The sequence below is a fragment of the Crocuta crocuta genome, unplaced genomic scaffold (assembly GCF_008692635.1).
Source record: "Crocuta crocuta isolate KB4526 unplaced genomic scaffold, BGI_CrCroc_1.0 scaffold58, whole genome shotgun sequence".
NCBI lineage: Eukaryota > Metazoa > Chordata > Mammalia > Carnivora > Hyaenidae > Crocuta > Crocuta crocuta.
This window is the reverse complement of record NW_027532417.1, coordinates 1,989,872-2,014,596: the sequence shown is the minus strand read 5'-3', so window position 1 is coordinate 2,014,596 and position 24,725 is coordinate 1,989,872. Positions and strand designations below refer to the sequence as shown.

At 37.2% G+C, this 24,725-nt stretch overlaps 1 protein-coding gene across 4 annotated transcripts in view; it reads left to right on the top strand.

Moving 5' to 3' along the window:
• Window positions 1-24,725, top strand: part of SLC44A5 (solute carrier family 44 member 5) — a 405,392-nt gene that overhangs the window by 315,316 nt on the left and 65,351 nt on the right. For all 4 annotated transcript variants that reach the window (XM_077778996.1, XM_077778997.1, XM_077778999.1 and 1 more), the window contains exon 7: window positions 2,696-2,780. In XM_077778996.1, coding sequence (XP_077635122.1) covers window positions 2,696-2,780 — 85 coding nt within the window. The remainder of the gene's footprint in view (window positions 1-2,695; window positions 2,781-24,725) is intronic.

The window sequence follows — 24,725 nt, the reverse complement described above, 5'->3', positions numbered from 1 at the left end:
AGAAAGAACTCTTCCCTTGATAATTAATTAGATCTTCATCTCTTTCTCCTTTGTTCCCAGGCATCTAATCCCTCCCAACCAGATACTTTCCCTCTTCTGCCAAGTACAAAGCTTTTCCTTTACCAATGACAAAGTCTCCAAAATTACCTGTCATCTCCTTTCCTACCATATGTGTCCAACATACTGCTGATCCTCATGTAGCTGATATCCATGTTGTTTCCCACTGTTAACAGACTCATTCCTAATTTATCCTTTAGTGGGTAGCATTATAGCTTTTATAGCTCAGCGGTTAAAGCTTGAAACTTAGACAGCAACATGCCTAAGTTCAAACCCTGTTTATGCCACTGAAAAACCGTGTGACCTTGAGAAGTAAATAAAACTCTGAGCTACAGTTATCTATAAAATTAAGGTGAAAATAATATCAGCCTCATAGAATGATTGTGAGACTCAAATGAGACAATGGATGTAGTACATTTAACATAGTACCTGATACATTGTGAGCAATTAATACATAGGAGCTCTTATTCTACTGTTTCCTCAATCTGTAATTTCTTCCCTGCTCCTGGCCACCTGTCCAAGTCCTAGTCATTTTTCAGTCTTTGCCAGGTCCCATCTCTTCTCTATGGCTCCTGCAAATTTTATTGTCTCCTTTTCATATGTTTCCTGAAACGTCTGATGTAAACTGACTTCTCATACAGGATACACAATGGTCATTTAGCAAATTCTTTGGTTAATTTATTTATGAAAAAGGGAAAGGAAATTATAGCAGATTCTGCTGATGTCCTACTCCACATTCCCTCAGCTCTTCTGAATTTGCTTGCAGCTATGGTGGACTGTCATCACGCCCACCAACAAGCGTGTTCTGTGTGGTTCCTCAGAAGGTACCCAGCAGAATGGAGTCACCGTGGCCCCCAACGGTATCCACTTGTTTATATACCTTTTGTTGGCTTTGCTTCCTTCCTTCACTCCCACATAAGCTTCCTAGAATTATCTCCCAAATTAACCTAACTGTAGCAAAGTCCTTGTCTCAGGGCTTGGGTTTGGGGAAACCTAAATAAGACAGGAACTAACATTACCAAGTTCATATTGCATGCCAAGCACCATGTTGGACATTCTACTCTATTATCTTCTTTGATATTCTCAACATTCTTATGGGGTTTGACATTATCATACCCATTTTATAGTTACAAATTAGAAACAAGTGACTTATTCAGGGTCATAAATATATTAAGTAGCCAACCTAGCTAATCCAAATATTCCTTCCGGTGCTATTTCTGAGTTAATATTTATAGGGAAAAGGAATAGAATATTTCAGGGTAAAATTTAAAAATATATATTATAGAAAATAGGTAAAATTGGACCTCTAGTTTTAGCCAAAATGTAAAAATATTAAGATATAAAAACAATATAATAAAATAGTATCCAAAGACATTCTCCATTGAATGATTAGATGACATTTAAATGCTTTATTTATAGTCTACTTTCTTTATTCTGGGAAATAATGACCAGAAGATAAGGCAGCAGATGACTGCCTGAATGAAGTCAGATTTTATAAGACTATTAGAAAACGAAACCTATTTGGCCTTCATGACATTGAAGAAAGAATGAGACACAGGAGACTTTTCTGGGTACTTAGATACTATAAGGAAAGACTTGGATGAGAAAAATTATTGTGAAAAATGTCTCTTCCATATTACATAATTCTCATTCTGAATTGATTTGTTTTTTTAAATCTTCTCAAGTCACATAGGCCATGTACATAAGGGTGACTGAATTATTACATCAACTGTCAGATCCAAAAAGTGTGGGTGAGGAGATAGCTGGGCACATGTGAAAGGAAGCAAGGGACAAACAGACGTGTTTTCTGTATGCAGGGGCAAGCATTGTTAGATGACCAAAACATTTTCTAGATTTTTTTAGGGACTATATTAAACTGAAAAAGTTTAGAAACATTCAGTTAACTAACACAGTCATTCTGTAGTCTAGCTGTCAGTCGTGTTTCTAATTCTTAGAAAATAAGCATGATGAGTCTGCATGAGGTAGAGCCCAGCATCTTCCAGGAAAATAGAATCAAGTTTTTGTTTTTGTGAATTTTGAGAACACTTGATATTTATAGTAAGCTTTGAGATTATGATATTATCAGACAAAATGTACAGCAAATCTTTATTATATATTGCATTAAAGTTGCTAATGTTTGCCTTTTGAATGTCACATGAAGTCAGAAAGAGCCAGTCAATGTGAATTGGGCATTACAGTTTCATTACTTTGAATTTTTAATGGTTTTCACTTATGTATAACTGAAAAGAATGACATCATAATACTTACTGTAAATTTATTAGCTCTGCTATGAACATCCAGTTTGAAGCTTTAGAAAAAGTGACTTCCAGCCAACCAAGCATTTGTAGTGTGCCCTCTAATTCACATTCTAATAAATGTCATTTTCTAAATGCATTACCTCAGGTTTTGGCTACAACCCAGATGAATCCTGAGAGATTAAGAGAAATGTGTTTTCTGACTGATTCATCCATATTTTATTTTACTTTTCATTAAGAAATTACTCTTTGAAGAAAATCAATAATCTCCTGTGACTGAGGGGAGAGGTTAGTGTGTTGCAGTGATGCATTCTAATTTTCGAATCAGACTGCCTTTAGTCAGCTATTGCTGATAGAGTTTTTGTCCTTTCTTGTTCCTGCAGCCTGGGTACATGGTGACCCCAGGAGAGTGGCCTATCCTACAGACAGCAAGGGCCACTTTTGTGGCCAGAAGGGCACCCCAAATGAGTGAGTATGGTCGCCTTTCCTTTGTCTGGTTTTATTGTCTAAGCTGGAACCTAGAAATTGTAACCAAACCAATGTGAGTTTGCTCCTTGGTGAGTTACAGATAGAAACTACACCAGGTGAGTTGTCACACAAAGGAAACTTGATTTGTACCAAATAAGATCACAGGAATGACTTCCCAAAATTGTGACTCCCTGAGCAAGGGTGAAAGTGTTCCTTTTATTTAGGATTATGATGAATATTTAATAGGGAAGCCTTGTCATCGTACATAGAAGTGGGCATAAGGTCATGCATGCACCTGAAAGAAATATACCTATACATATACTGTATGTTATGTAAATGAGGCTTGTGCTCCATCTTGGGCAGAGATTTTAGTACTATAATGAGATAAAGGTAATTGTTGGTCATTCCAGAAGTCACCCCATGGTCCATTTGTGTAGGACTGAGTCGTGTGATTAGCTCAAACTGGTCTGGGTGGTCTGGAACACCAGAACTTTTTCTCAGAAAGTCATTATTGCTTGAGGGGTAGTTTCCTTTGCCATCATGGGATGCTATGCCCATAAGGTTCTTTGCCTGAGGTAAGACTGAGGTAGAACTTAAGGAAAATGTGGGCATGTGAGCAGTAAAGGCCAGGTTTGGGGGTCTAGTTAGTGCCCAAATCACTTTTACATTAATCCTTTAAAATGCCTTAGGAATGGGCTTTTGGAAGGCTGAGTTCTAAGTAGCCAAACGGTGCTGTTAGAATGTTTTTGCACAGTGCCTACTGACAAATCACTTAACTTCCCAAAGGGGTGGACCCAGGAGGTCTTTAGCGAGTGGTAGGATTTTCAAGGCTACTTGGCTGCTATAGACAATGACAGTGACTAGCTGAAACAAACAAGGGAGAATATTTTATTAAATTTCTTTCTAATATTAATCATAACAAAAGATTCCAATTTCTGAAGGCAAATTTTCTATTTCTTTACCTTAAAACAAAACAAAACGTAAATCTCACTTTTTAAAACAAATTCTCTTTCTCACTGGTCCATTTCTTGTAATAGCTGGACTTTTACTAGATCTCCTAATTCTTCATTACCAATTCAGTTTCTATGAAAGTTGGTATTGAATGGTAAAACACAAAAGCAGCAGCCCTTGCTACCACCAAAAACAACAGAAAGCAAGGCTTAGAACATTGTGTGTATGTGTGTGTATGCAAACATTTGTTGCATTACCTGTGTTGCCCACCCATCACTTGGGAGCTTATTAATCCAAGAGATATACAAATCAAATAATAGATTTGGGAAAGGGTTAATACAATTTACAGAGTAGAATCATTAAGAAAGTAAAAAATAACTAGACATGGGCACTGGGGAAGAGGGGGGTAGGGTCAAATCCTTAATTATGTCAGATTGAATTTATGGCAGACAAATTAACCCATACAAAAGGTCTTCATTGCCTATCAGAGAGTGGACTAAATCCTCAGGTAGGGTGGTAATTCTTATTTTAACCTCAGTAACTCAAAAAATCCTAGATATTGCCAACAAAACTTTCATACTATGAAGGACAAAGAAATCACCAGGTAGTTTAAAAAAAAAAAACAAAAAACCCACCACCCTACACATGTCTCTAGCTCTTAAAATAGGCTATTTTTAAAGAGTCCTCTGTAACAATAAGTGTTCTACACCTAAGCCAATGACCTACTTACTTCCAACAAAAGTGGGATATCACAAATTTCAGCACATGAAAATTATTCAAAGACCATCCTAACAAAACAAAGACATGTCCATTAATGTCTAATTTATAATGACAATATATTGGAAACCATACAGAGATCCAACAATATGCAGATGATAGTAAATTAGAACTTCTCTCCTATAATGGAGATATTAAAAATTATATTTTCTAGGAGGTGATTCTATTGATTTTTCCTTTATAGTTTCTGGATTTTGTGTCATGATTATAATTGCTTTCCTCCTGGAATAGAACATTCACCTATATTTCTCTAGTATTTTTATGGTTTCCTTTTTTATATTTAAATTTCTAATCTACATGGAATTTCTTTTTTGTATAGGGACTGAAGTAGTAACCAAATGTTTTTCCAACTGCATATGCAGTTACCTCAGAATAGTTGGTTGAATAATATGCTCTTTTCTCCTCTGACTTCAGATACCATATTTATCATATAATAATTATATAATATATAATTTATATTCTGAATCTTTCCTATTCCAATGTATATTTTTAAGCTTCTCAATTGTTTAAATTCTTATAATAAGTGTATATTAATTTGAAAACTTAACAAGAGAGTTAAATGATGGTTAGGATTTTTAATAGTAAGTGAAAACATTTATGAAAATATCAGATTTTAATCACCTGAACACTGTAGAAGTATCCTAGAAATAGGCAGAAAGAAAGAAATATAAGTATAAATTTGGAATATGAGAAAGATGAGATTTCAAATCAGCAAAAGGATGAATTATTAAATGGTACTGAATTAATTGAAATGCTGTTTATGAATATAAAATAGATATTTATCTCCTACCTTACACCAAAATGAACCCTGAAAATTTTAAGATTCTGTATATAAAATATACTATAAGAAAATTCAGGGNATGTATGGGGTAAAGAAGCCTTTATTTGAAAATCTATTACTATATTACCACTTAACTCACTGTATACAAAGTTAAAAGATAAATGGCAATCCAGAAAAAAAAGCACTGTTCAGTCAAAGAAATACAAATTAATACTTTTTTTTTTTTTTTTTTTTTTTTTAGGTTGTCAAATTAAAAACATTAAAATTTGACAGTGTTGATGAGAGTGCTTTGTTTATCCATGCCTAACCAAAAGGATGCTAGGGGAATCACTGGGTGTTTTCTAAAATGTCAAAACATGAAAAAGAAAGACCTCAAAGAAAATGGAGTTCTTTGTTGATGTAACTCTGCCTGTTGAGTTTCAGGGGAAGTTATTCTTGATACTTAAGTACAGTCCTTTTCTTTGGGATTTCCACTCAATTGATTTTGATGCCACCTTCTGGCTACTACAAAAACTTCAGCCTATAAAAGGTAAAACAATTTTGAACATTGTCTGATGCAGCACAGTTACCAAATTAAAGTGCCCATCCCTTAGTATAAGCTTCAGTGAAAGAAGCAGTAATATTAAGGGGACAAAATTCTTCCATTTAAATTTTGTATCAATTGGTATCTAAGTCAAGCAATAAAACTTGTCTTCAATTTGCTGTAGAACCTCTCATAAAATGGCAAAGAGGTCTCACAATTTTGTTTGAATACACTACAAGTCTAGGTGCACTTACCTGATTTAATTTTTAAAATCTATATCAACATAATAAATGCATGTGAAAGTAAACCAAACGCTAATGAAGAGCTTATAAAAGCAATAAAAGCGATGGTCTGTCCACACTCCTTACCCACAGTTTCATTCCACAGAGACCCTCTTTTCTCTCTCTGGTTCTTAGTTAAGTTGAGGCTGCTATAACAGAATGCCATATACTGAGGGGCTTATAAACAACAGAAATTCATTTCTCACAGTTCTAGGGACTGGAAGTCCAAGATCTGGGTGCCAGTATGGTTAGGTTCTTGGTGAGGACCCATTCCCCACTGTGCAGACAGCAGTCCTCACTCTGCATCCTCAAACGCAGGACGGGGCTCTCTGGGGTCTCTCATAAGAGTCCTTATCCGGATCACAAGGACTCCAATTATGTCCCTAAAGTTCCACTTCCTAGTACTATCACGTTGGGCTAGGATTTCAACAAATGAATTTGCAGGGGAACACATTTAGTATATCACACTGGTCTTAGTTCTTCTGGGGTGTGTGTGTGTGTGTGTGTGTGTGTGTGTGTGTGTGTTGCATAACTTTAAATAACATGCTTATTCTTTTGTACTTTATTAATGTTAGAAAGTAGCCATTGACAATCTGCTATGAAAAATATTAATTCATTATCTCTTTTCCTAATCCCCTATTCCCCCCTTGTTTGCAGTTAGAATTATTACTTTTAGGTTTTCACATAGTTACTTTTGTGACTTTAAATAGTATACTAATGCTTCTATTTCTTGTTCCATTAACTTTTGTCAGTGTTCTGGCTTCTCTTTATATAAAAGAAGGATATTATCCTGCTACCCTTCTCTCCTTCTTTTCCATTTCACCTTCCACTTTTTACATTTACCCTTTATATAATCAAATTTGTCATAAAGTTAAGTTCTGCAACTTTAACAGACCTTTCATGTTCTTCCAGAAGTGGGAAACAAGACACTTTTACTTGGTTTTGAATAACATTTATACAGTTAAAACAAAGCCATTACATTTTCATGTCTACTGAGTCACTGGTATCAAAGTCAAATCCTATGCTCTTTTAGTGGCTTGATACATCCCACATTTTTATGTGCTTTAACATAGAATATTGACATTCTTTATAATACTTTGCCAGCAAGTTCTTTTCCTTTTAAAAATAAATTTTAATGGACCTGTAGTTGACTTCTAATGTTACATTAGTTTCAGGTGCGCAACATAGTGATTGGACAACTATACATTTCTACATGCTCACCATGTTAAGGGTAGTTACCATCTGTCATCACAGAAAGTTATTACAATATTATTGACTTTATTCACTAAGCTGTACTTCTCATCCCTGTGACCTATTTATTTTATAATTAGAAACGTGTACCTCTTAATCCCTATTCGCCTATTTTGTCTGTCCCCTCATCCCCACCCCACTGGCAACCACTAAGTCTATTTTCTACATTTATGAGTCTGTTTCTCTTTTGTTGTCATTGTTTGTCCACTTGTTTTGTGGTGATATATACACAATGGAGTATTAGCCATTAGAAAAGAATGAAACCTTGCTATTTGTGACAACATGGATGGACCTAGAAAGTACTGTGGTATTTTATTTGAATAGCCTTATCAGGACTGCAAGGTTTTCTACCATCACAATCGCACCATTTTTCAGAGGCTCCTGTTTCTTTTAAGACCCACCTTACAGAGGTAGGTCTCACTTTCTTTTGTCTCACTCAGGATCTGGCAAATTGTAGGTCTACTAAATAGCTTTAATTCTGGGACTTGTATACCTCCTAACATTGGATCCTGATTTTAGAGTTGCCAGATTTAGCAAACAAAAACATAGAATGCCTACTTAAATTTTAATTTTAGATGAACAACAAACATCTTTTTAAATATGTGTGTCTCATATACTGTTTCCTATATGCCAATTTCCTTCTTTCCTTTTGGACACCCTTGTTTTGAGAGAAATTCTTGATGATCTTATGAAGAAAAGGAAACACAGGAGATATGTTGGCTGAGTCTCTGGAAATAATTTTCTTTTCTCTCTATAGTTAATTGATGGTCTACTGACATATTTGTACCTTTAAAGACAATTTTGTCAGAAATTTGAAGACGTTTCAGTGCTTTGGGCGTGCAGTGTGTCCAATGTCAGTTTGATTCACATACCTCGTGGTGACTGTTTTCCTTGGAAAATTTTTAAAATCATCTCTTTATTCTTAGTGTTTTGAAATCTCACAATGTGATGTAGGTATTTTTCTCTTTTTAAATTCTTTTTGTTCAGTCTTGGTTTTTTTAATTCTGAAGAACTAGGGCTCATCAGCCCTGGCAAATTTTTTCAATTATTTCTTTGCTGTTTCCATTCTTTCCATTTTCTTGGTTATGTTTTTGGAACTCTTTGTTACTCAAACCTTGGAAATCCTGGCTTCTTCCTTTTTGTTTGTTTGTTTCATATTTGTATTTAAATTCATTTGTAAACATACAGTGTATTACTTTTACATGTAGAATTTAATGATTCAGCCCTTCCAGACATTAGCCAGTGCTCATTACAACCAGTGCCTTACTTAATACCCATTTAACAACCCCCCCCCACATCTCCCTTCCAGCAGCCCTCCATTTGTTCTCTATATTTAAGAGTCCAGGGGCACCTGGGTAGCTCAGCTGGTTAAGCATCTGACCTTGGCTCTGGTCATGACCTCATGGTTGGTGACTGAGCCCCTCATTGGGCTCTGTGCTGACAGCTCAGAACCTGGAGCCTGCTTCCAATTCTGTCCCCCTTTCTCTCTGACCTTCCCCCACTTGCTCTTCTGCATGTGCATGCTCTCTCCCTCCCTCCCTCTCTCCCTCTCTCTCTCTCTCTTTCTCTCTCTCTCTGTGTCTCTCTACCCGGTCTCTCTCCCTGTCTCTCAAAATGAATAAACACTGGGCACCTGGGTGGCTCAGTTGGTTAAACCTCCGACTCTGGCTCAGGACATGATCTTGGGCTTGTGAGTTCTAGTCCTATGTCAGGCTCTGTGCTGCAGCTCAGAATTCTGTGTCTCCCTCTCTCTCTGCCCCTCCCCCACTCACACTCTATCTCTCTCTCAAATAAAACAAAAAATGAATAAACATTAAAAAAATGTAAGTCTATTTCTTGGTTTACCTTTCTTTCCCCCCCATGTTCCTTTGTTTTGTTTCTTAAAATCCATATATGAATTAAATCATAAGGTATTTTTCTTTCTCTGACTAATTGACTTCGCTTAGCATAATACTCTAGCTCCATTCACATTGTTGCAAATGGCAAGATTTCGTTCTTTTTGATGGCTGAGTAATATTCCATTATATATATTTATACACACACACACACACACACACACACACCTATAGGTATATAGGTATATACCACACTTTATTATTCATTCATCAGTCAATGGACATTTGGGCTCTTTCCATAATTTGGCTATTGTTGATAATGCTGCTATGAATATCAGGGTGTATGTATCCCTTCAAGTCAGTATTTTTGTTTCCTTAGGGTAAATACCTAGCAGTGCAATTGCTTTACATACGGTAATTCTATTTTGAACTTTTTGAGAAGCCTCCATACTATTTTCCAAAGTGACCGTATCAGTTTGCATTAACACTAACAGTGTGAAAGGGTTCCCCTTTCTCTACATCCTCGCCAACACCAGCTGTTTCCTATGTAGTTAATTGTAGCCATTCTGACAGGTGTGAGAAGATAGCTCACTGTAGTTTTGATTTGTATTTCTCTGATGAGGACTGATGTTGCACATCTTTTCATGTGTCTGTTAGCCATCTGGATGTCTTCTTTGGAAAAAGGTCTATTTATGTCTTCCCATTTTTTAACTAGATTAATTCTTTGGGGAGGGTGTTGAGTTTCATAAGTTCCATAAAGATTTTGGATACTAATCCTTAATCAGGTATGTCCTTTGCAAATATCTTCTCCCATTCCAAAGGTTGCCTTTTAGTTTTGTATATTGTTTCCTTGGTGTGCAGAAGCTTTTTATCTTGATGAAGTCCCAGTAGTTTGTTTGCTCTTGTTTCCCTTGTCTCTGGAAACATCTAGTAAGAAGTTGTTATGGCCACTATCAAAGAGGTTATTGCCCTGTGTTCTCTTCTAGGATTTTGATGATTTCCTGTCTCACATTTAGATCTTTCATCCATTTTGAATTTATTTTTTGTGTATGGTATAAGAAAGTAGTCCAGTTTCATTCTTCTGTGTGCTACTGTCTAGTTTTCCCAACACCTTTGTAAGAAGAGACTGTCTTTTTTTTCCAGTGGATATTCTTTCCTGCTTTGTCAAAGATGAGTTGACCATATAGTTATGGGTCCATTTCTGGGTTTTCTATTCTGTTCCATTGATCTATGTGTCTGTTTTTGTGTCAGTACTATACTGTCTTAATCATTACAGCTTTATAATGTACTTCAAAGTCCAGAATAGTGATGCCTCCAGCTTTGCTTTGCTTTTTCAAGATTCTTTTGGCTATTTGAAATATTTTGTGGTTTCATGCAAATTGTGGATAGTTATAGCTCTGTGGAAAATGCTGGTAGTATTTTGATAGGGACTGCATTAAATGTGTGGGTAGCTTTGAGTAGTATAGACATTTTAACAATGTTTGTTCTTCCAATCCATGAGCATGGAGTATTTTTCCATTTCTTTGTGTCCTCTTCAATTTCTTTCATAAGTGTTTTATAAGTTATTAGAGTACAGATCTTTTAATTTTGTACTTAGGTTTATTCCTAGGTATCTTAGGGTTTTTGGTGCAATTGTAAATGGAATTGATGCCTTGATTTTTCTTTCTGCTTTTTCAATATTGCTGTACAGAAATGCAACAAATATCTATACACTGATTTTTGTATCCTGAGACATTACTGAATTTGTGTGTCCATTCTAGCAATTTTTTGATGGAGTCTTTTGTGTTTTCTACATAGAGTTGTCATTGCAAATAGTAAAACTTGGACATCTTCCTTGGTTTGTCTGGGAAACTCTGCATCTCTCCTGTTCTGAATGACAGGCTTGCTGGCTAGAGTATTCTTGGCTGCATAATTTTCTTAGTAAGTTCAATATATTATGCCACTCCCTGCTGGCCTGCTAAGTGTGTATGGAAAGATCTGCTGCTAACCTTATTTGTCTTCCCTTGTAATTTAGGGACATCTTTTGTCTTGCTGATTTTAGGAATTTTTCTTTATCACTGTATTTTGCAACTACAATATGACTAGGTGTTGGCCTGATTTTGTTGAGTTTTTTATGGTAGTTCTCTGTGCCTCCTGAATTTGGATGTCTGTTTCCTCTTCCAGATTAGAGAACTATAATTTCCTCAAGTAAGCCTTCTGCCCACTTTTCCCTCCCTTCTTATGAGACTCCTATGATATGAATATTGTTAGGCTTTATGGAGTTAGTGAGTACCCTAAGTCTATATTTGTGATCCAATATTTTTCTTTCTTCTTTTCAGTTTCACTATTTCCCATAATTTTGTTTTCTATATCACTTCTTCATTTCTCTGCTTCCTTCATCCTTGTGATCATTCAGTTGGTTTCAAATCTCAGTTATTGCATTTTTCATTTCAGCGTGACTAGTTTTTAGGTCTTTATCTCTGTTATAAGGGACTCCTTAGTATCTTCTATGCTTTTTCCAAGCCCAGCTAGTATCCTTATGATTGTTGCTTTAAATTATGGATTGGGCATATTATTTATATTTGTTTCAACTAGATTCCTTACAGTGACCTTTTTCTTGTATTTTTTTGAGGGGGATAAATTCCTCTGTCTTGGCATTTTGTCTAGATCTCTGTTTTCTGTTTGTTAGGAAACCCCATTGTGTTGGCTGCTCTTTACCTCAGGTCAATCTTCTGTCGTTTCTCTTTTCCTGCAATGGGAAGTGTTTGAACCTTGGCCAAAGTGTGATGAGTTTTAACTAGGTGTGCCATGGTCCACTTGTCATTAAGACCTGATCTGTTTCCACTAGGACTGAAGCTTTGCAGAACTCTGTGGTCATTAGACATAGTGTGTGTGTGGGTTTGTGCTGGTCTTCTGGTGTAGGGACCCAATTTGCTGGTTCTCAGGTACACTTGTCCAAAAAAAGCAGCATACTTGCCCAAGAAAAACAGCACTTGCTGCACCCAGGGGGCTGGGGCCTTGTGTAAGCTGATTAGGCTATCAGTGTTGGCCCTGTGCTACTTACTGAAGTTAGTTTATGCTGAGGGGTGAGGGAGGGAAATGGGTTCCTGGAGAGGCAATGCCACCTCTCCCAGATGCATTCCAAGAAGGGGAACTGTCTATTCCAATGCATCCCAGGGGATCCTCCACTCTCCTCATCTGTCCCAGGCTATCTTTCCTCCTTCTTCACAGGAGCACTACCACACCACTGGGCTCCACACCAGCCACAGTGCTGTCCTTTAAAACTCCAGTTTTGAGCCTTGCTACTTGTAAAACTCCCAGAAATCACCCCTTCTGATTTACCCAGTAATTACTCTGGGGAAGTGTTTTCCTTACGTGATCCCTTGTGCATTCTTCTCTTTCTCTTTTTCTCTTTTTGACCTCTCTCTATGACCAGGACCCTCTCTCTCTTCCACAGCACCCACAATCCATTTCTCCCCCAAATCATGTCTCCACACCTACTTTCCACTATGTGACCTCTTCTCTCCCTCTAGTTGTGTGGTTTACTCTGTCAGTCCTCAGATCTATTTCTTGGGCATTCATAATAATTTGATATTTATCTAGCTGTGATCAAGGTATGAGGCAAGCCCAGGGTCCCCCTAATACCCTGCCATCTTAGCTCCTCTGTCTCCTGGATTTCTCTTAATGTCATTTGTTTTCTTCTTACGTTTTTCATGTCATTTTATTCTGTATTCTAGGAGATTTTCTTAAATGTTTTTCAGTTTTTTTGTTATTGTTTAAAATTTGTTATTGTTTATATTTTTCTCTTAAGTAACTTAGTTTTCTATGACTTTATTGTAATGACTTTTGAAATATTTATTTGTCAGAAAACATCATTGATCTTATAATATTTAACATTTAGTGTCTTGAAGCAAATATATACCTTGTGATTTATCAATTTAACCTTTGAAGTAGCATTAATAATAGAAAAGTTATTTTTAAATTTCTAAAAATAAAAATATTCATGATAAAACATTTTTAATAAATACAGTTTTGCTAGTGACTGGCTCTATGGAACTCTGCATTCTGTCATCCTAGAAGTCTGTCAGTCCATTACTCATTACATTTTATTTTTAAATTTTATTTTAATCACAGTATGGTTAATATACAATGTTATATTAGTTTCAGGTGTAAAATATAGTGATTTGACAATTTGCTGGTTGCTCTTTTATCAGCACTGCATACACCCTGCTCTTTATTTGTAGCTGGGAATTCTGGTTCTATGCTTTTAGACTGTCCTTTGTCTTTTGGGTTTTTCTTTTCTATTATGTATTTTTATTTTGTCTTCCTCCCTCCTTCCTCTTTTTTTTTTTTTTTTGGTCCCTTTTGTTCTTTTTCTTTTTCCCTTTTGGTTTGCGTGTTTGTTGGATTTGTCTGTGCATTTGTGTGCCTTTGCTCCCTGTGTGTTTGTCTGTTTTCTTTTCCAGGGCCAAACCAAGTACACATGGTGGAGAGTCTCAAATACCACTATGAGTAGGGAAATAAAATAACCAAGGTCTCAACAAGAGATACCAAGAGACACCATTCAAGGAATACTTCCTGAACGGACAGGCCCTGGACAAAGAGCCTTCTTTGGTACAGTAGCACTCGCAGGTGCAGAGTGCATAACAAACTTTGAAAACTAACAAGAGATAGAAAGCTAACCAAAATGACAAAACAAAATAACTCTCCTCCAAAGAAATTCCAGGAAGAAATGACAGCTAAATAACTGCTCAAAACAGATACAAGCAACATAACTGAACAAGAATTTAGAACAATAGTCATGAAATTAATCGCTGGGCTTGAAAAAGGCATGGAAGACATCAGAGAAACTATTGCTACAAAGACTATGGAGCTTCAAAATAGTTGTGATGAATTTAAAAATGCTATAAATGAGATCCATAATAAAATGGAGGCATCCAATGCATGGATTGAAGAGGCATAAAAGAGAATATGTGATTTAGAAGACACAATTATAGAAAAAGAGGAAGCGGAGAAAAAGAGATAAACTGATCCAGGAACACAAAAGGAGAGTTTGAGAGCTCCGCAATACAATCAAACGGAACAATATCTGTATCATCAGAATCCCAGAAGAGGAAGAGAGGGGGAAAGGCGCTGAAGGAGTCCCATCGGAATCCCAGAAGAGGAAGAGAGGGGGAAAGGGGCTCAAGGAGACCTTGAACAAATTATAGAAGAGAACTTCCCCAATCTGGGGAAGGAAACAGACATTGAAATCCAAGAGGCACAGAGAACTCCCCTCAGATGTAACATGAATCGATGTTCTGCACGACATATCATAGTGAAACTGGCAAAATATAAGAACAAAGAATTTTGAAAGCAGCTAGGGAGAAAAGGGCCTTAACATACAAAGGGAAACCTATCAGAGTGGTGACAGACCTATCTACTGAAACTTGGCAGGCCAGAAAGGAATGGCAGGAGATCTTCATTGCGATGAACAGAAAAAATATGCATCCAAGAATCCTCTATCCAGCAAGCCTGTCATTCAGAATAGAAGGAGAGATAAAAGTCTTTCCAAATAAACAAAAATTGAAAGAATCTGTCACCACTAAGCCAGCCCTACAAGAAATCCTGAGGGGGACGCTCTGAGGGAAATGCTGCAAGGAACACAAGGTACCAGAGACAACACCATAAGCATGAATCCCACAAAGGACATGATGACTCTAAACCCATATGTTTCAATAATAACACTGAATGTAAATGGGCTAAATGTCCTAATCAAAAGACATAGGGTAGCTGAATGGACTAAAAAACAAAATCGATCTATTTGCTGTCTACAAGAAACTCATTTTAGACTGGAGGACACCTTCAGATTGAAAGTAAGGGGATGGGGAAATACATATGATGCTACTAGAAGTCCAAAGAAAGCTGGAATGGCTATACTTGTATCAGACAAACTGGACTTTAAAGTAAAGGCAGTAACAAAGGATAAGAGGGCATTATATAATAATTACAGGATCTATTCATCAGGAAAAGCTAACAATTATAAATGTCTATGCACCGACTACGGGAGCATCTGAATACATAAAACAATCACAAGCAGAAACAATCTTATGGATAAGAATGTGCTAATAGCAGGGGACTTTAATACTATAGCTTTGTAGTATATCTTGAAATCTGGGATATCTCTAGTTTTGTTCTTTTTCAAGATATTCTTTTTGGCTATTTGGGGTGTTTGTTGAATTTTAGGAATGTTTGGTCCAGTTCTGTGAAAAGTGCTGTAGATCATTTGATCACAATAACATTAAATCTGTAGATTGCTTTGGGTAGTTTGGACATTTTAATAATATTCGCTCTCCCAATCTATGACTATGGAATATCTTTCCATCTATTTTGTCATATTCAATTTCTTTCATCAGTGATTTATAATTTTCAGAGTATAATCTTTCACATACTTGGTTAGTTTTATTCCTGGGTATTATCTTTGGTGCAATGGTAAGTGAGATTGTTTCCTAAATTTCTATTTCTGCTACTTCATTATTCATGTACAGAAGTGCAACAAAATCTGTATATTGATTTTGTATCCTGCAAACTTACTGAGTTCATTAGGTCAGAGAATAAATTCATTTTATTCATTGCTGATTTTTTTTTTTTGGTGGAGTCTCTAGGGTTTTCTACATATTGTATCATATCATCTGCAAATAGTGAAAGTTTTACTTCTTCTTTACCAATTTGGAGGGCTTACATTTCTTTTTTCTTGTCTGATTTCTGTGTTAAGACTTCCAGTAATATGTTGAATAAAAGTGTTGAGAGTAGACATTCTGGTTTTTTCCTGATTCTTAGTGGAAAAGCTCAGTTTTTCATCATTGAAAATAATATTAGCTGTGAGCTTCTCATTTAGAATCTTTTTTCTTAAAAATTTTTTTTATTTTTATTTTTATTTTTTTACAAATAGTTTATTGTCAAATTAGTTTCCACATAACACCCAGTGCTCTTCCCCACAGGTGCCCTCCTCCATGCCCATCCCTCCTCCCCCCCACATCCATCAGTCCTCAGTTTTTGTCAGCATTCAAGAGTCTCTCATGGTTTGCCTCTCTCCCTTTCCCCCACCATTTCCCCCCTTCTTCTCCCCCTTGTTCCTCAGTTAAGTTCCTCCTAATCCTCCTATACGTGCAAACATATGATATTTGTCCTTCTCTGCCTGACTTATTTCGCTCAGCATAACACCCTCAAGGTCCATCCATGTTGCTACACATGGCCAGATTTCATTGTTTCTCATTGCCATGTAGTATTCCATGGTATAGATAAACCACATCTTTTTGTAGAATCTTTCTTATGTAGAGTTATGTTCACTGAAACCTTTTTTTGACATTTTTGTCATGAATGGATGTTGTACTTTGTCTAATTTTTTTTCTGCATCTGTTGAAATGATCATATGGTTTTTATCCTTTCTCTTGTTGGTGTGATGTATCATGTTGATTAATTCGCAAATATTGAACCACCCTCATATTCCAGTTAAAAAAATCCACTTCATCATAGTGAATGATTTTTTTAAATGTGTTGTTGGACTCCATTTGCTAATATTTTGTTGAGGATTTTTGCATCTGTTTTCATGAGATATATTGGCCCATAGTTCTCTCTTTTTTTAATGTTTGTTTCTTTTTGAGATTGAGAAAGTGAGGGCCAGAGAGAGAGAGAGAGAGAATCCCAAGCAGGCTCTACATTGTACGTGCAAAGCCCAATGGGGGACTCAAACTCACAAACTGTGAAATCATGACCTGAGCCAGGTCAAAAGTTAGGTACTTCATTGTCTGAGCCACCCAGGCTCCCACATAGTTCTCTTTTTTTATAGCGTCCTTACTGGTTTTGGTTTCTGGGTAATGCTAGCCTCATGGACTAAATTTGGAAGCTTTTCTTTTCTATTTTTTTTTAATGTTTTATTTATTTCTAGGAGAGAGAGAGAGAGACAGCGTGAGCAGGGGAGGGTCAGAGAGAGAGGGAGTCACAGACTGAAACAGGCTCCAGGCTCTGAGCTGGCAGTCAGCACAGAGCCCGACGCGGGGCTCGAACCCACGAACCGCGAGATCATGACCTAAGTGAAAGTCGGACGCTTAACCGACTAAGCCACCCAGGCGCCCCTCTTTTCTATTTTTTAAAATAGTTTGAGAAGAACAGGTGTTAACCCTTCTTTACATGTTTGGTAGGATTCACCTGTGAATCTATCTGGTCCTGGATTTTTGGTTTTTTTTGGAGTGTTTTGATTACTGATTCAAGTTCATTGCTGATAATTAGTCTATTAATATTTCCTGTTTGTTCCTGATTCAGTTTTAAGAAATTATAAATTTCTAGAAATTTATCCAGTTCTTTGAGGTTGTTCAATTTGTTGATGTATACTTTTTTCATAATATTCTCTTGTAATACTTTATATTCCTGTGGTATCAGTTATTTCTTCTCTTTAATTTCTGACTTTGAGTCTGTTCTCTCTCTTTCACTCTCAGTGTGAATCTGGCTAAAGCTTACTAATTTTGTTTATCTTTTCAAAAAGCCAGCTTCTGGTTTCATTGATCTGTTTAATTATTTATTATTTTTTTACTTTCTATTTCATTTATTTATGCTCTTTATTCTTTTTTCCCTTCTACTGTTTTGTTTTTCCTAGCTCCTTTAGGTATAAGGTTGGGTTGCTTATTTGAGATTTTTATTGCTTTTTGATATAGTCCTGTATTGCTATAAACTTCCCTTAAACTTAGAACAACTTTTGTTTCATCCCAAAGATTTTGAACCATTGTGTTTTCACTTTCATTGTCTCATTTTCATTTCACATTTCATTTCATGTAGTTTTTTTATTTCCTCTTTGATTTCTTGGTTGACCCATTCATTGTTTAATAGCATGTTATTTATCCTCCATGAATTTGTGTGCTTTTCAGATTTTTTCTTATTTTTGATTTCTAGTTTATAGCATTGTGGTCAGGCTTCCAGGCTTGTGGTACTGCTTTGGAAGATCTCTCCAAGATTGTATTGGAGGAGGCAGGTCCCCTAACACAGGAGTTAGGTGCACAGTGTCAGAAAGCAGTGTCCTCCTCCTCTTCCATCTTCCTCATATTTTTAGTCTTTAAAAGCCATCTTATTCTCTAATTATTCCTTTGTAATGACATAGTGTTCTTATATTATGGACAATCTGCTTCAATTATTTTGAAAATACTAGATTTTCTTTAAATGTTCATCCTATGCCCAAATTATTTTATTTCATCCAGCATAAGTTTTTACTTGTTTACTTTAGTGTTTCTTTTTCATATTCTGATTTCTCCTTGCATTTCTGATTCTACTTGACTATTCAGTATTACTAAAGAAAGACCTACGTTGCTTATGTGAATTTGTTCCATGGCTACATTAGTATACTGGTCAGTTTTTCTGGGAGACCTCTGCCCTGTTTAGGGTGGTGGGGCCATGTTTGCTGTCAGATTTCACTATAGCATAAACTGATGGGAAGCTGGCTGTCAGGCGTGAGCTTTCAAAATGCCAGAATATGAAGGCTTGTAGGCTGAGGCACCAAATCTCCTAGAAGTCCTCACTAACCCCAGAAGGTTCCACAAAAGAAGCCTCAGTTTTTGCCAATTTTTCCTGGACACTGGAATTCCAAGTGCAGGTGTATGGGAAAAACTGAAAGGTGCTGATTTGCATAGTACATCTGTACATAAGCCTTCAAGTAATTTTGTTTTCAGCCACGTTTTTCACTATCAATTCTGAATCCAGCATCTCATGATTTCTTTTTCTTAAGTTTTTTTTTTTATTTTGAGAGCACATGCATGTGAGCAGGGGAGGGGCAGAGAAGAGAGGGGGAGATAGAATCCCAAGCAGACTCTGTGTTATTGGCACAGAGCCCAATGTGGGGCTTGATCTCATGAATCGTGAGGTCATGATCCAAGCTGAAATCAAGAGTCATATGCTTAATCAACTGAGCCACCCAAGGACCACTAGCATCTCATAATTTCTAACATGAAAATTGTATCCCATTCTTCTATGCCCTGGTGTGGTGCATTCATTACTCAACACACTCTCATAGGTTTTCCTTCTTCTAGAAATTGTTGAGCTCCCTTATGCAATTGTGAATAGATCCTGTTTTTCCCACCCTTAGCTTGAATGGTGAGGTTGATTACTTTTTAAATTTAATTTATTTTTTCAATGTTTGTTTATTTTTGAGAGAGAGAGAGAGAGCGCAGAGGAGGGGCAGAGAGAGAGGGAAATACAAAATCCAAAGCAGGCTCCAGGCTCTGAGCTATTATCACACAGCCCAATGTGGGGCTCGAACTCAAGAGCTCCAAGATCTCATTACCTGAGCTGAAGTTGGACACTTAACCAACTGAGCCACCCAAGTGCCCTGAGGTTTATTACTTTTTTAAAANAGACGGGAAGATACCTTCAGATTAAAAGTAAGGGGATGGAGAAATATATATCATGCTACAGGAAATCAAAAAAAAATTTCTTTTATTCCCATGAATCTCAGGAAAGAGGAGAGATAGGCTTAAGTGCATGGTATATCCTCTTAAAATAGTAGTTTTCAGTTGATTATATTTTGTTGTTTCTTGCTGGAAATATAATTTAAGTTAAATAGTTCCTTCCTCAGTCAGTCCCACAGAATTGTTCAGCTGTAACCATCACAATCAGTACCTCAAGAATCTGAGGTTCACTGAAGTTTAAGGATATCAGACACACGATGATAGAGTGACTATAGATTTGTGACAGAAAACTAAGGAAGACTCTGAGGTTAAATGACGACTTATTCTGGAATTGTTCTCATTCCACAATATTTAGTAAATATCTAGAATGGGCCAAGTACTAGGCTAGGGATATAAAGGTAAAGAAGGTATAAACCTTACCCTTGACAATAGCATAATCTGGTAAATAACTTGAGTTTATGTAGCATTTTGCAGTTTATAAATCAATTTTACCTATGGGGGACTCTTGATGCCTAGCAATTTACCATTCATAGTTTTAACTACTCCCATGGGACTCCAGTGACCCATGACCTGCAATAATTTATTCATTTGCTTATGTACAAATTTGAATCACATGTACAACAAGACTGTGGATGATAGGGTTGCTTGAGTGCTAAAAGAGCAAAGCTGGCTCTTATGGAATCATGAAGTAGTCTTATGAATATTGTTTATAAATTTATGCCATATTCTTGAGTCATCTGAGTTTAATGGGGTTATAAACATGAAATTGGTTTACTTTCTTGCCATCATTGCCCTTAACAAAAGTTCTTTCAAGCCTTTCTCCTCACTTTGGTATCTTAAGTAGATTCCATATTTTTCCAGGCCCTTTCTATTGTTGTACAGTTCAGTGTAGTCAAGTTTAAAATTTGAATTTCATGTTGTCCAATCCCCTAGTTTAAGTTTGAACTCTGCAAGAGAACTGAGAGAGGAAGAGAGGGCCTGGTTTGCCATCTTCCCTCTCTTCCCTGTCTTCTGGTTCTAGTTCTTTCTTTGTGTTGTGAGGGATGGAAGGAGAAGGAGTGCCTGGCCACTTCCCTAGTCCTGTGTAGTTGTTGCTACTGCAGCTAAGACATAATTAACTAGCTATCAACATTCTCTTTGGGGTGAGTATCCAAAAATTGGCGCTCTCATGGTATACAAGGGGAACATCTCTGGAAAAATTCTGACTAAATAGTCCTTTGATTTGAGATATCAGCTTTGGCTTATCTTCATCCAAACCCTTTCAGCCCCATCCCTGGTGACTCATCTCCTGTCTCCTGATGGCAGAGGAGGTGTCACCCGGGATGTGTAAGCCCATTTACCTGATCCCATATCCTCCCATAATAGGCTGCTTCAATGCTGCCTTCTTTCTGCCCCCCCTGGCTTTGTTAACCATCTTGTGGTCTCTTTGGGTATCATTTCTCACTCCTAAAATGGGCACAAAGGACTGATGAGTAAGTCTGCCACAGAAGAAGTGCCACAGTTGAAAAGTGAGATGCTGGTCTGCTCTTCCTACAGGTGCCCTCAGTCTTTGTGAGAGATTCTCAGAGCCCTCTGTAATTTGGAATTGGGGGGAAAAACAATTCACATCTTCAATGAGGAGGGAAAGGAAAATTCTCTTAATTGTGATCATTATCCTACCAACACTACTGTCTCCAGTCTGCTTCCTACCCCTACCTTTTTGCTTACATAGACAGAGGCAGGAAGAGGAAAGAAATGATCCAAGAGTCTAGCCAGCATTTTTTGTGGAGAGATTTCTTTATTCTTACCATTGGGTCCTACTTGGTGATTCTGAGTCAGTAGGAAAAGTATTGCTCAACATTCTGTTGTACATTTTCTGCTATGCATGTAGTCACATTAATTGGGGACTTGACAAGGTGTTGGGGACATTGTTTGAATGTTTAGGGCTGTGTTCTCTCAAGGTGTGGTTCACAGACCACCTGTATCTGATTCTGCTGGTGAAAACAAAATGTAAATTCCTGGGCCTCCTATGCTAATATTTGGGCTCTCAAGGGTAGAGAAGGGGTCAGGAATCACAGTCTTCAACAAACACTCCCGAATTTTAGAGATAAATACTGAAGGTGGACAACAACTTGTCATAAGTCCACAATATATTATTTTATGTCGTTCTAACACTTCTGTGAAGTAGGTAGGGCTGGTGTTATCCTAATTATACTGATGAAACTGAGATTCAAAAGAGAACCATAAATTGCTAAATGGCAGAGTAATATTTCACTCAATGCTAGCAACAATGGACTTGTCAACCTGTCTCATTATTATGCTACTGACCACAATTTCAAACACAGAGAAAATAGTCACTCAATCTATTGATCATTTTTTAGATTACCAACGTAATACATGTTTATTTTAGAAAATCCATAAAGGTACAAAAAAATTAACTAACAAATAGAATCCCACCATTCAGATATAATAATGTGCTTCTGCATATAATGTTATATCTTTTTAAATTTAAAATCTAATTGTAATAGTCTTTACTAACCTGCTTCCTAAAATTAATGTATTGTGAATTTATCCATTAAATATCTTCAGCATTATTTTTCTTTTCTTTTTAAGTTTATTTATTTATTTTGAGATAGAGAGGCAGAGAAGCCATNGGGGAGAGGGAGGGAGGGAGAGAGAGAGAGAGAGAGAGAGAGAGAGAGGGAGAATCCCAAGCAGGCTCAGAGGCAGACACAGGGCTTAGAACCACAAACTGTTAGATCATGATGAGCCAAACCCAAGAGTTGACACTTAACCAACTGAGCTACCCAGGCACGCCTCGCCTCAATTTTATTTTCAATGGCAATGTACTCTCCTTTGTGGATGTAGAATTCTTTATTTAACCAATCAGCAGTTGGTGCACAATTTCATTATTTCAACTTTTTAGTATTACAAAAAGGAGCTTTAAATGCTAGGCAATTTATTTTTTAATATAGTTTATTGACAAATTGGTTTCCATACAACACGCAGTGCTTATCCCAACAAGTGCTCTCCTCAATGCCCATCTCCCATTTTTCCCTTCTCTCACATCCCGCATCAACCCCCACATTGTTCCCAGTATTTAAGAGTATCATATGGCTTGTCTCCCTCCCTCTCTGTAACTATTTTTCCCCTCCCACTCCCCCATGATCCTCTGTTAGGTTTCTGTTGATCCACAAATGGGAGAAAACATATGGTATCCTTCTCTGACTGACTTCTTTCACATAGCATAATACCTTCCAGTTCAATCCACGTTGCTATAAATGGTCAGATTTCATTCTTTCCATTGCCAAGTAGTATTCCATTGTATACATAAATTACATGTTTTTTAAGAATAGTTTATTGTCAAGTTGGTTTCCATAAAACATCCAGTGCTCACCCTACAAGTGCCCTCCTCCATGCCCATCACCCCCCTTCCCCTTTCCCCCTCGCCCATCAGCCCTCAGTTTGTTCTCAGCATTCAAGAGTCTCTCATGGTTTGCCTCCCTCCCTCTCCCCACTATTTATCCCCTTCTTCTCCCCTATGGTCCTCCATTAAGTTCCTCCTAATCCTCTTATATGTGCAAACATATGGTATCTGTCCTTCTCTGCCTGGCTTATCTCGCTCAGCATAACACCCTCAAGGTCCATCCATGTTGCTACACATGGCCAGATTTCATTCTTTCTCATTGCCATGTAGTATTCCTCGTATAGATAAACCACATCTTCTTGATCCATTCGTCCGTGGATGGCCACTTAGGTTCTTTCCATGTTTTGGCTATTGTTGAGAGTGCTGCTATGAACATTGGGGTCCATGTGCCCTTATGCATCAGCACTCCTGTATCCCTTGGGCAAATTGCCAGCAGAGCAACTGCTGGGTCATCGGGGAGTTCTATCGTTAATTTTTTGAGGAACCTCCACACTGTTTTCTAGAGGGGCTGCACCAGTTTACATTCCCACCAACAGTGTAGGAGGGTGCCCGTTTCTCCACATCCTCGCCAGCATCTAGTCCTCTGATTTGCTCATTTTAGCCACTCTGACCAGCTTGAGGTGGTATCTGTGTGGTTTTGATTTGTATTTCCCTGATGAGGAGGGATGTTGAGCATCGTTTCATGTGTCTGTTGGCCAGCTGGATGGCTTCTTTGGAGAAGTGTCTATGTCTTTTGCCCATTTCATCGCTGGGTTATTTGTTTTCGGATGTGGAGTTTGGTGAGTTCCTTGTAGATTTTGGATACTAGCCCTTTATCTCCTGTGTCATTTGCAACTATCTTTTCCCATTCCATCGATTGCCTATTAGTTTTATGGATTGTTTCCTTTGCTGTGCAGAAGCTTTTTATCTTGATGAGATCCAATAGTTCATTTTTGTTTTGAATTCCCTTGCCTTTGGAGATGTGTCAAATAAGAAATTGCTGAGGCTGAGGTCAAAGGGTTCTTTTCTGCTTTCTTCTCTAAGGTTTTGATGGTTTTGTGTCCACATTCAGGTCCTTCATCCATTTTGAGTTCATTTTTGTGTATGGTGTAAGAAAGTGGTCTAGTTTCTTTCATCTGCATGTTGCTGTCTAGTTCTCCCAGCACCATTTAAGTTGGCTGTCTTTTTTCCATTGGATACTCTTTCCTGCTTTGTCAAAGATCAATTGTCCATACATTTGTGGGTCCAATTCTGAGTTCTAAATTCTATTCCATTGGTCTATGTGTCTGCTTTTGTGCCAATACCATACTGTCCTGATGATTACAGCTTTGTAGTAAAGGCTAAATTCTGGGGTTGTGATGCTTCCCACTTTGGTTTTCTACTTCAGTGGTTGGCTATTTGGGGTCTTTTGTGGTTCCCTACAAATTTTAGGATAGTTTGTTCTAGTTTTGAGAAGAATACTGGTGCAGTTTTGATTGGGATTGCATTGAATGTGTAGATTGCTTTGGGTAGTAATCACATTTTAACAATATTTATTCTTCCAATCCATGAGCCTGGGATGTTTTTCCATTTCTTTGTGTCTTCTTCAATTTCCTTCATAAGATTTCTATAGGTCTCAGCATACAGATCTTTTACATCTTTGGTTAGGTTTATTCCTAAGTATTTTATGAGGTTTGGTGAAATTGTGAATGGGATCAGTTTCTTGATTTCTCCTTCTATTGCTTCGTTATTGGTATTTAAAAATGCAGCCAA